This window comes from Ipomoea triloba, chromosome 14 (assembly GCF_003576645.1).
Source record: "Ipomoea triloba cultivar NCNSP0323 chromosome 14, ASM357664v1".
NCBI lineage: Eukaryota > Viridiplantae > Streptophyta > Magnoliopsida > Solanales > Convolvulaceae > Ipomoea > Ipomoea triloba.
In genome coordinates this window covers 4,760,970-4,773,149 of record NC_044929.1, presented here as the reverse complement: position 1 = coordinate 4,773,149, position 12,180 = coordinate 4,760,970, and the positions used below count along the sequence as shown (strand labels likewise).

The 12,180-nt window shown below is 33.9% G+C and overlaps 1 protein-coding gene across 1 annotated transcript; it reads right to left on the bottom strand.

Annotated features, from left to right (window-relative positions):
• Nucleotides 1-2,605: 2,605 nt before the first annotated feature.
• Nucleotides 2,606-11,333, bottom strand: LOC116003540 (small RNA degrading nuclease 5). Its single transcript, XM_031243436.1, has 15 exons — nt 11,111-11,333; nt 10,638-10,783; nt 9,676-9,732; nt 9,514-9,579; nt 8,435-8,568; nt 8,247-8,350; nt 7,304-7,432; nt 7,152-7,222; nt 6,332-6,391; nt 5,594-5,649; nt 4,431-4,491; nt 3,993-4,260; nt 3,656-3,837; nt 3,253-3,548; nt 2,606-2,966 (listed from the first exon to the last, which is right to left on the bottom strand). The coding sequence occupies exons 2-15, from the start codon at nt 10,725-10,727 to the stop codon at nt 2,843-2,845; spliced, it is 1,698 nt and encodes a 565-aa protein (XP_031099296.1). The 5' UTR covers nt 10,728-10,783; nt 11,111-11,333; the 3' UTR covers nt 2,606-2,842.
• Nucleotides 11,334-12,180: the final 847 nt, after the last annotated feature.

Sequence of the window (12,180 nt, the reverse complement as noted above, 5' to 3'; positions counted from 1 at the left end):
CATACTTGGCTTCTTAGATATTGTGAAAAAAATAATTAGTGTGAATGCTCTAATATCCAGTCCTATATATACTTTTAGTCTTTCAGTGCATTCACCAAATCTTAGCCAAAATCTAAGAACTTTTACTTTGGAAGGATCTGTAGACGGCAATGATTCCTTCTCCAAATGTGAAGTGCAGTAGGTATTGATTTTGAGCAAAGAAGCATTTATGGACCTGTTTGGTAAATAATTAGTCTATCAGCTAATTTTGGCATATTTTATCATGTTTAGTGTACAAGTTTATATAGCAAAGTTGGTGATAATTACGAAAATGTTACAACATTTTTTTTTTTAATTTGATCTAATCCGTCCAATTTTTTCAAATGTAAAGCTAAGATTAGTTTTTATTTTTCACTTAAGGGCTTGTTCTCATTTGATCCAATATCATATATATATATATATATATATATATATATATTACTCCTTAATTCTGATCGTCGAAGATTTAATTGGGTTAAACCATCAAAATTGATGACCTAATTAAGCACAAAAAGTAATTTATGACTATATGGAGAAAAATAAATGACTAAATTAGGTATTAACTAATTAGATATGTATACTGTAATGGTTAAACAATAAGGATTAAAATGAGTAGAACTACATAATTAGTGATTAAAACAGAAGTTATTTCTCAAAATTTCGAAGGTGGTTAGGGGGTAGTGCATGCGGACTGGGAATTGTGATGAATATAGAATCAAAAGTATTAGAATGAATTATATTTCCTAGATTATTAGAATAGTAGCTAGACTATTTAAGGGGTCCGAACCCAAAGCAGTTTTGTATTTCTTTTTCCCCACATTTTATTTTCCTTTTTCGGGTGACTAAGGAAGCTTATACCCACTATATGAGGGCAGTAGTTATACGGTGGACTATGGTCACAAAACGACACTGTTTCATTAAGTAGGAGAAATAGTTGTTGTAAGTCGTAACGGAGCTCCGTAAATGATACTACAGTTCATCTCAAAAGATATTGCCTCACATTTGTTTTTATATTATCAAAATGAAACTGTAGTTATATCGAAATGAAACTGTAGTTGTGTTGAAAGGTAACTGCAATTGTGTTGAAAGGTAACTGTTGTATATAAACTGAAAGTGAACGGTGCGGGGCCGTTTCAGCCGTTTATTTTTATTAATCAAAACGACGTTGTTTTGATGCATGGTCCACAATCCATTGTGGACCGCGGGCCACAGTAAAATTTGCGACCTGAGGGTGTATATAAGGGTAAATATGTCTTGTGACTCTAGCTGACAAAGGATCATAATGAGGTAAATCGACATAAGTTGTCTATAGTTGACCGGTTCAAATCAAGAATGCTTAATAGGCCATTGTTTTTTAGTACTATTGACTCTGTTACAATGTAGTATCTGTTCATAAAAAATAGGCCATTGTTGTTTGGCAGTCGTTATACCATGGACCACAGCCCACAATGCATTGTGGACCGTAGTCACTAATACTACAAGTCATTTCAAAAGATAGTGCCTTACATTTGTTTTTATATTATCGAATGAAACTGTAGTTATATTCAAATGTAACTGTAGTTGTGTTGAAATGTAACTGCAGTGTATATAAACTGATACTGAATAACAGTTTTACATTTGTGTTTTATATTATCGAATGAAACTGTAGTTATATCGAAATGTAACTGTAGTTGTGTTGAAATGTAACTGCAGTGTATATGAACTGATACTGAATAACAGTTTCACATTTATGTTTTTATATTATCAAATGAAACTGTAGTTATATCGAAATGTAACTGCAGTTGTGTTGAAATGTAATTGCAGTTGTATTGAAATGTAACTGCAGTGTATATGAACTGAAAGTGAATGGCGCGGAACGGAGGTGGTTTCATCTGTTTGTTTTCATTAATCAAAACGACATCGTTTTGATGCGCGGTCCACGATATAATTTGCGGTTGTTTGGAGAGTTACTCCTAAATGTATTATTCGTTATTTATCTTTGTACTTCATTAGGTTGAAAAAGTAACTATGAACAGATACTACATTGTAACGGAATCAGTAGTACTCAAAAATGCAATGGCGAGTTGATGGCCTACTATGAAAATGGGAAAAAGTTACTTTTGTTCTCTAAGATATATAGTAGTGTTTTGTATTACAAAATTCTTAATTATCTTTTTAAAAAATATATACTCCGTATATATTATGATTCATAAAATTCTGACTCTTGTGCTTCAATAGGTTGAGAAAGTAGTTATGACCAGATACTGCATTGTAATAGAGTTAATAGTATTCAAAAAAAAAATGGTTCATAAAAATAACTACTCCGTATTTTTATTCTCCCAAAAATAACTATTTATAGCACAAGTATGGACTTTTAAAATTCTTAGTTAATCGAAAACGTGATTGCAATATCATCACGTTTTTATGAACATTCTTTAATTATCTATTTCTAATACTGTAATTTTTAAGATGTTTTTTTTTTATTACTTAATTGGTGGTAATTGACTAATTGATACGACGAGAACCATTACTAGAGAAGCACGTAAGTGAAAAAAGAAACATTTGTAAACTTAAAGATAAAAATAAAAAATAAAAATAAAAAAAGTAGTTTAATGCAAATGTTAATGTTAATTTGAGAAAATTAAAACATACGGAGTATTAAATATACAACATTTTCCCAGTCTACAAAAAATTCCAATTTCCTACTAGGCAGTTACAGGCCTCATTTACAGATTCAAATGCTAATCCTCCTAATATTTCTTCATGTATCGTTACCATCTCCAAAACTTGTTTGCTATACAATGTGTAGACTGTAGAGCTATCCATCCATCATAATGATGTTTAATTAATGTTTCACACCTACAAAGCACAATCCCACTTCAGCTTGGGCCTGCAGATCTTCCAGCACTTTAACAACTTTCTCCCGGGACATCGCAGTTTCAGTTTCTTCCGACAGGGTTTTCCTCACTCTTCGCATGCATGCAAGCACAAAAAGGGCAATAAATCAGCAAATTTCATTAACACGCGTACCACCATTTCAAACAACGAAAACGCACCTTATAAATCTGCCTACCAAAAAAGGTTTTGGTGGCAGCCTATGCTCCAACCCAAGATATCACACCATATATCTTAAATTAAATGCTAATACTCAGAAACGCAGATTGAATATTTTGGGTTGGAGTAATACAAAACACATTCAAAAATATCTCCGTAACGTGACTTCATAAGATAAATCATTGCAGTGTCTGAACTTACCTTTGAACTATTGCGGTGTCTCCATGACCAGTGCAAATAACAAGCATGGCATTTGGAGGTAGATTGGAATAGAGCTTTCTAACCCTATCATCCATACGATTAAGAATGTTCTTCAATTCAGGTGTTATCTCATATTTGATGTTTTTTCTGTTTGAAGACTTGTTCTCACATGTTAGCATTGCTATCATCTGTGCTAACTTTCTATTTAGCTTCTCAGCATCATCTGCTTCCTTCTTGAAGTAGGAATACAATTCTGAAAATTGGGTCCAAATAAAATGGACCTTGTCATTTCTCGCCTACAAAGACAACAAAGTAATATAATAATTAGCTAGCTATTAAATAATGTAGTCTACATCCTTAACCTTATTGTTAAAAACACGAGATACAAGCCTCCTCTCCCTACCTCTTTATTGGCTTTTGCAAGAGCTTCATCATCAGATGATACTGCAATTGAGTGGGATGACTCGGAGGCATATCTTTTCACTATGTACATATTATCAATTATGGAGGATGTTTTCCCAGAGTCGCTCAAAACTGTGAGGAGTTTCTTTCGCAGGAGTGGTTGAGGCGAGCCAAAATCAGGTCCTAGTTTCAGAAATTCAAAATAAATAAAGAAATTTCAGAATCTTCTAAAAGTTAAGGCGAAAGTATTGTAATAATTATGTAAGCCCTTCAACACTATGATGAATTTTTGATTGCAGAAGTTTGTGTATTGCACACAAAGAAGATAACAGACTTACCATTTCGAATCTTTAGTATGGCCAGCTCCATTGCAGCTCTTGCGTCTTCAATGCTATCATGCCCATTTCCAGAATCTTGGATCTGCCTCCCAAGAAATCTCCTGCTTAGAACACGAAGTGCAGTTTTGAATGATCTTCCCTTTGGGTGTTTGTACAGTATGGCAGTGTCAATCACCAAATTGTGAATGATCTTTAGAGCTGACAAATCATTCTCTAAGGAGTGTCCAATCAGAACAGTTTCTTTAAAGACCAGTTGTAGAAAATCCTCCTGAAGAAACGTGCAACAGTTAAAACCATAGAGGAGAAATATATAAGGTGAGAATTTAGTATACCAAGCAGACTAGAAGTCAGAGAAGTCCACAAGTATGTAAACGCTTCTTTTCCAATGAGGAATGAAGAAATTATACAGCAGAAGGCCCTGATAATAAAATTATGAACCTGAATATCTTTAAGAGTGGTAGTCACACCATTCAACATCTCACGCGTGATTCCACTGTACCTGAAAGAAAAAATCAGAATTGCCAAAATATGGCCATCATGCTATAAATACAATGTCACTACTAATAAGATGGGCAATATAGATTCTAATTCCATTTATGCAATTGCATCTTCACTTGTAGCCAGAGGTGGCAAAAGTGTAGAACTTCATTCATGTCACATAAGAACATTTATAAAAAAGATGTATCTAAGATGAACAAACAATCTCTAGAGTTGAACAGTTATATCCAGAATGCTCTCCAAGCAAATGCCCTTGATTAATTTATGAATTAGGAATTTCCATGCAATGATAATAGTATACCCTACAAGCATCAGCAAGGGCTCTCCTTATCTCTATACCAAAGTAACATATTTGCTGATACTAAAATTCTTTTAGATAAAAATGACTTTTTTCAACAAGGCCAAATCTGAGCCCTCAATGTCAAGGGTAAATCCAGAAATAATCAATTAAATTTAAATGCATAATAGGACATTAGATAATGTTTACTTAATCTGTGGGTTCTCCCACTCATGACTATTTTTTGAGGATGGGAGTACTATCATCAAATTTTTCTGCTGCATTAAGTTACAGACTTATAGCCTTATAGAAGGAAAGAATCCATAATATTCTCAAAATCAGAATAACATACGCATTATATTATTGAAGCAACTAATTGAATGCAGCAGAATGCCCCAACTATAGTTATGATTCATGTCAGCCTCTGTTTTATCAAAACGGTATTTAGTACAAAAGAGATGCAAAAATGAACAATTAACTAATAAAGAAATATCAATATTAAAGGTCATATGAGAGAGACTGTTTTAATTTCACTTTCATTGCAAGGAATGAAAAGAATTTCGCTTGTCTACAGTTCCTTATGTTGACATCATTCTTAATATATATGGAGAATTCCTTATGAAAAGATAATTTCTAGTAGTACTGTAGTAGGGATAAAATTTACTCTGTACATCTTCATTCCCCATGCATTTAGCTTCAATAATTTTAATTGGAATTTATATGAGTTAAATCCAGGTCCATATCCCCCATGTCCATCCCACGCCCCAAATCTCAAACATAAAGAGATATATAAATGGTCTAAAAGAAAGAGTTATCAAGAGCATACCTTGTGTTATAATCAATAATCTCATTAAGTGGCTTAACCAGTTTATCTAATACAACCTGCAATTTTTTTTAAATAAAATTACCCTTGATCAGAAAAAACTCAAGTATAAACTAAATGTATGAAATAAGCAAAAACTTGTCCAGAAATATTGCAAAAATCCCATACATAAGCTAGTATGACAGGGCCACATCACAATTTGCGAGATAGGCAGTTAAGCAGATCTCTTATATATGATATGTAATGTTGAAGCATGTAAAGTCAAGCTTAACAATGCCCCAAGTCAAAGAGAGAATAAAAATGGAATAGGAAGACCCCCTTCCATCCCAGATTGAATGTCTAGTTTTGCTTTTTAAATTGCCCAAAATAATGTCTGCTTCCCTTGAAGCAAAAAAATAAAAAATAAAAAATAAAAAACCTCCATGGTTTTACATGTAGAAGTTTATAAGACACATTATTACAGTTTCCAACTTTATTGAACTAATAACGTGTCTTTCAAATTCACCTAACAAATTACCAAGTCAAATCCTTTAACTTGATATTCGCATAGACATGTAAAGTCAAAACAAAACATTCAAAATGGATAAAGAAAAATATAATCAGTGTATGGAACTCTGAATACAATGGAATTGATTAAAAGACGGATACACATCAAAGAAACAGTTAAATAATATGAACAATTTACCATACTGAACAAGTACCTCACATAGGAAGATAAGTAAAGACATGGATGGTGAATACCTGCCCTTGAAAATTTACAAGTGTGACTCTGGTGAGCTCAAATCCTTCATTTGTAATACACTAGCCATGTAAAAACATTTAAAAGAAACAAAAATAAATAACGAAAGTAAGAATCATATAACCAATGATGATGAATATAAATAAATAAAAATTGTATCCCTCCACCCTACCACCTCCCAACCAAAAAAAGAAAAAAGGATCCAGACAACGGAAAAGAAAAACTATAAAGTAATATGAAGCTTGTTTAACTCATTACTATTATTAGCCAAGCATTTGAAAAATAATTAATAGTACAAAGGCCTTCTTCCAAACTAGAGAGCCTATAAGACTTGTGCATTTTAGTGAAATAGATTCAAGGTACATCACTTGTGCATTACTGCATTTAGTGCCTATATGGCTATATACATATGTTTATAAAACTATTTTAATATATGATTTCAAAAACCAATTGTTGAACCAATGAACCAACTAATCAACTATTGAACTGGTTGAACCATAAATTTTACTAAGTATTATTCATTGGTCATGCTATGATTTGCACCATAACCACCATTCACTGGTAAGAACTCATTGTTAAGAAAATGCATATTTCCTCTAGCTGGCATTTTGATGAAATTAGGATTGGGAATGTGACTAGCTCCAAATGGTTTAATGTGACTGGATCAGAAAAGTGTAAATATGTGCAGATGCAGTGACTCAACAAGATAACATCAAAACACAGAAGCAAAACCATAGTTGTATAGTATAGTCATATTTCAAGAAGAAAAGGCAAGCTTAGGAGTTAGGGCAACAAAACTGATGAATTAGATCAGTAATTTACCATCTCACAATCAAGTGCTAAAATCTCATATGGATGAGTTCCTGAAGGAGCAGGAAGTGTTGAGAGATATTCTGTTGAGAGAAAAGGGTAAGAACTAAATACTCAACAAAATCAATGGAAATACTCTACAAAGAATTCAATGTAGAGATCACCTGGATGGTCACAACAGTATCCATTATCTTCCAGTTCCTTAGCAGTAAGAGTGTAATAACTAATGGGGAATGGCATGCTTTTCTTAAGGTCAAGAAAAGTTGTAATCTCTGAGCCAGAATTTGTAGGCCCTGCATGAATGAAAGAGCATGTACCTTGTGAAAGGTCTGGTGAGACATTAAGAAAACAGATTTTGCTTTTCCCGAACACATTGGTTATTTATAGAATGCACAATTGTGATGGTCAATGAGTGAGGTGATGACCAATCAGGCAACCAATATTAGTTCAATGTTCAAACCAATAACCTCGTAAATTAAAACTTAAAAGGTCAGAGCAAATATTCAAATTGTTGGTCACAGACACTGAATTGATCTCCCGATACTCATTGGTTTCTTAGTTAACAAATATAACCTCATGAAAAAAGTAAAAAAAAAAAAAAAAACAACCGATATAATTCCAATAATGATACCAGACCTATGAAAATTTGAAACTTGACAAGCCATATGTCAATAAGTTGATACACAAAAGGCTCAACATGCCAAGACAATGGATTCTAACTATCACATTACTTTTCATGAATCTATCACAGTTATTTGCGGACCATTTTTAGTTAAACAGCTCAACTAATCAAACAAAGAAGATGTTGATAAAGTACAGGTTCTTTCACTTAATGCCTTCTTGTTGCTCTCCATACTTTAGCATATAGAAATGTCTCTTACTGAAACATCCGTTACATCCCTTTTCCACAAGCAATTATTATCTGCATGTCTACAGCATCTTTCAAACATCCCTACTTTCTTTCTTATTTTTTCATGTTGATACTCAGACCTCAGTTACTCACAGCATAGTTTAAAATGTGTATTCATGCTAAATTGAGAAACATGTTATAAAATGTAGTAACAAATAACTTTGGAAGAAAAAGGATGATCATTTTATAAAGCAGACCTTGTTCAGACGTTTGAGCAATTGTTTGTTCAGCACCATCCCTTTTTCTTTTCATTTTGTAGGTAAGAAGTGCATCTATAGTTTGTGTTCCATCTGATACACAACTAACATAAAGCAAAAACAATGCATAAACAATATTGGCAATAATTACAAGAAATTGTCTCAAGGTTATTATATTGACCACCAACCTGAGAGCTAAAACTGCTCTTGGAATGCCACAACATTGTTTAAAACTTTTGAGAATTTTAGACTGGGACAAGTAAAGTGCAGCATCAAGGCCAGGAACATACAGCATAACCACTTTAGGAATCAAGGGCTTGTTCTACAGAGAGTGAAAATAAGATAGAGTGAGAGATACAGCTAGAGCTTTTAATTTCTAAGAAACGATATCTCATTCTGTGGCAAATTTACAAGGAACTATAAACAGGTAGCATTTGGACACTACACCAAGCCTAACCTTCGTATTTTTATATGTTAAAGCATATTCATATATATAATGCCTTGGCCTACTAACTGTAAAACAAATTCATATGAATATGTACTACACGCTAATTATAACTCATACGAATATGTACTACACACTAATTTTATACAAAATATGCATGTACATAAATCTTCTGGATTAAATCTCACTTTATGAGTGCATATCCTATCATATTACAAGATACACGGAAAGCATGTTTGCGCCCTTAAAAACTTCTACAAATCTGTTTTATTGGAGAAGGAAAGTTACATGGTATGGGACATGCAGTTACTACTTACTACTAAACAATGATTAAGAAAAGGATGGTGATTGCAGAAAATTTGTAGCCATGTTTTGCCCCAAAAACTATATAAACTTCATTGTTCTTTTCTTAGAGTTCAACTAAGACGTAGACTCGTAGAGCAAGACTACAAAATACTCCCCATCCACAAAAGCTAATATCTGGCTATCCGCACATTCTATAGATATGAAAAGGCAATAGTGGCAAGTTCACATATTATGTACCATATAAACACTGAACTTTGCCAAAGAACACAGAAAAAAGAAATTCTTTATTCCAACACATGAACATCTAGACTTTTACAATTAACATAGTAAACTTGTAAAGAGCTGGTACTATCCTTCACAAAATACCTCATTCCTCAAGCCTTTTACAATTAACATAGTATGCTTTCCATTATGATTCAGGCATGTTTAAAGAAAAGCGGGCACATGCATATGTGCATACATGTAGACATATATCAAAGGAACAATGCTTAAAGGGAAGCAGTGCAGTTTCATTACCTTGATAAAAACCCATGATGGCATGAATCCTTCAGCAAGCACCCAGGTGGCCAATCCTTGCACATCCTAGGTGAGCATATGAAACCCAATTAAACTCAAGTTCTAAAAGAAATGGAAAACATATTTCAAGCTTTGGCAAGGCCATGAAAAGTGAAAGCATACTTGCAAATTCAATGTTGAGTTGGCTTCTGGTTGCTTGAAAACAACTTCTGCTCTTGCCTGCATAACAGAGTTGGACTAAGTACCAATGCTACTTATTTAGACAAAACAAGACCAATCAAACAGGTTCTAGCATGTTCATGAACAAATTTAGTTTAGAAAAGTCAGAATATCTCTTGTTGCATAACAGCATAAAGAGATCCGTGGATCATATTATCAGTTTAAGCAGTAATTAATCCCTCCCGCTTCAAGAAATGAATGAGTTACTATTGATATTTGTACTTTTACAAAGAAAAGACCAATTACTATCACTAGGAATTCAAGGCCACCAGAAAATTTGCACTACATCAATGTCATTTTTCCTATAAATGGAGGGGAAAAAAGATAACCAAGAAAAAAGCAAGAGCATTTAAAGCTCTAATCCGTTTTGATATGCACAGTAGTTCTACACCAAAAGGACACCAAAGAATGTCATCTATTTACCGCAATATAGAAGGCTACCACCATGTTATACACTTAACACTTCCCAGTATTCTTTAAAACTCTAAACGTTCAAGCTCAACATTTTAAGGCAAAAAATTATCTATATGGAACGCCATGGTTATTGTCTTCTTATACACCTTCCAATCTTCATTAGAACTGTAACCTTTCCAAAGCACTAAACTTTTAATCTAAAAACTACACAAACCATTTCCAAACAATCTTAATTCCTCATGTTACTACTGCTAACGATCACTTTATGCAAAAGAACTCCAATGTAATTCATACTAAACCCATAAACCTATGAATTTCACCTACTGTGCACCAAAAGCAAACTTAATAAAAGAGGTATTTCGCTAATTCCAACAATGTTTACGAGTTCAAAATCATATGATTGAAGATTGAAACCCCAAACAAAATAAATTTTTTAAAAAAAAAAATCCACAAAGGTAAACAGCAGTGTTGAAGAGAAACGAGTGCAAAACCTGCGGCCCATAAATATCAAAGAAGGCTTTATCGTCATTGCTGGAATTTTCTTCGACGGAATCTCTGGTTCGGTTGTTGGATGAATTCATCTCACTATCATTTATATAAATTTCATTCACACTTCGAATAGAAATTTCTTTTATACCTAAAAATAAAATAAGAGTATAAAAAACACGTAATTGTCAAATATGAATTAAATACACATTTATAGTAATTCACTGATTCAACATACAAATTACAGATTTACAAGATATTTAAAGATAAATTAATGGTTTACAGTTTACACTTTAGAAATTAAAGAGTAAAGAATATTAATCTCCTATCATACAAATTACAGATTACAGAATACACATTCAAAATTTCAAGCATTCAAAATTAAAAGCAAGACTCCGGTATCCACAGGCGGTTTAGCCAGCCAAAAAAAAAAAAAAAAACACTTAAGTAAATGGAATCATGGAAGTCTGGAACTTACCCACTGGCCACTGCTGTCGCTGCCTAACTGGAGCAATGGAGACGGGCAGACGGCACGCCAGCGAAACTGCGATGGGCGATGACGTCACGGACTCACGGCGGTGTAGCGGCGGGCGGCGTCACGGACTCGCGGAGAGCGGTGAGCGGCTGAAGCGAGAAGCGATTGTGGCTCTCGGGCTCTGTGGACTGCGGGCGTGAAGCGGGAAGAGTGGAAGACAGTTGGGTCAGCCCGCTTCAACCCTGCACCCTATAGGCCGGCCCAATTAGCCCTAAATACTTATCGAGTTATTTTTTAATTTTAACCAATCATTATTCCACGGACCATGGTCCACACAAATAATGTATATTCAGTAGACAAATAAATATATATTATTTGTATATATAAAATATATTATTTGTAAAGAAAAACGAAACCCTAATGTTGCCTCCCTTTTCTCTCTAAAACAAAAGCTTTTCCCTGCTGCTCAACTTCGGCTTTCACCTCCGGCTGGAGCTCTAATTGAGCTTTGAGCCGGCGGTTTTGGTCACCTTCCATGTTTGTTCTCGCTCTTCTTCTGCCCCAACCACCGTCGCAGTTCCGTCCGCCTTCGACCACCGCCACAGATCTTCTTCTTCCGTTTTCTCTCCCTTTGAATAAAATAACAGTAGGTAGGTATTGGGGTTTGTGTTGTTAGTCTTGAACTCCCAACCATACTTTGACTTTACCCACTTTTTTTTTCTCTATTATTGTGTTTTCCTCTCGTTAGTTTCACGAGCATTTTTCCTCTCGTTACTTTCACGAGCTTTTCATTTTCATTAGCATAAATCGTTTAGTTTGGTTTCGACAAGTGTTGATCTTATCCTGGGCGAGCAAAAAAGAATGATGACGAAGACCCAGATTTTTGAAGAAGCTTTAATTTCCCTGAAGGAACATACCTTCATAGTTATGAAACAGTTTGCGATTCAAGTTTTCTATAGCATAGTTAGAAAAGTTGTTTCTATGTCTAAATGTAAGGAATGGTTTACCATTTCATTGATAATTGATGTAAACGTTTTATGTTATGAATTAATAGAATAGCTACGTTTATCTTC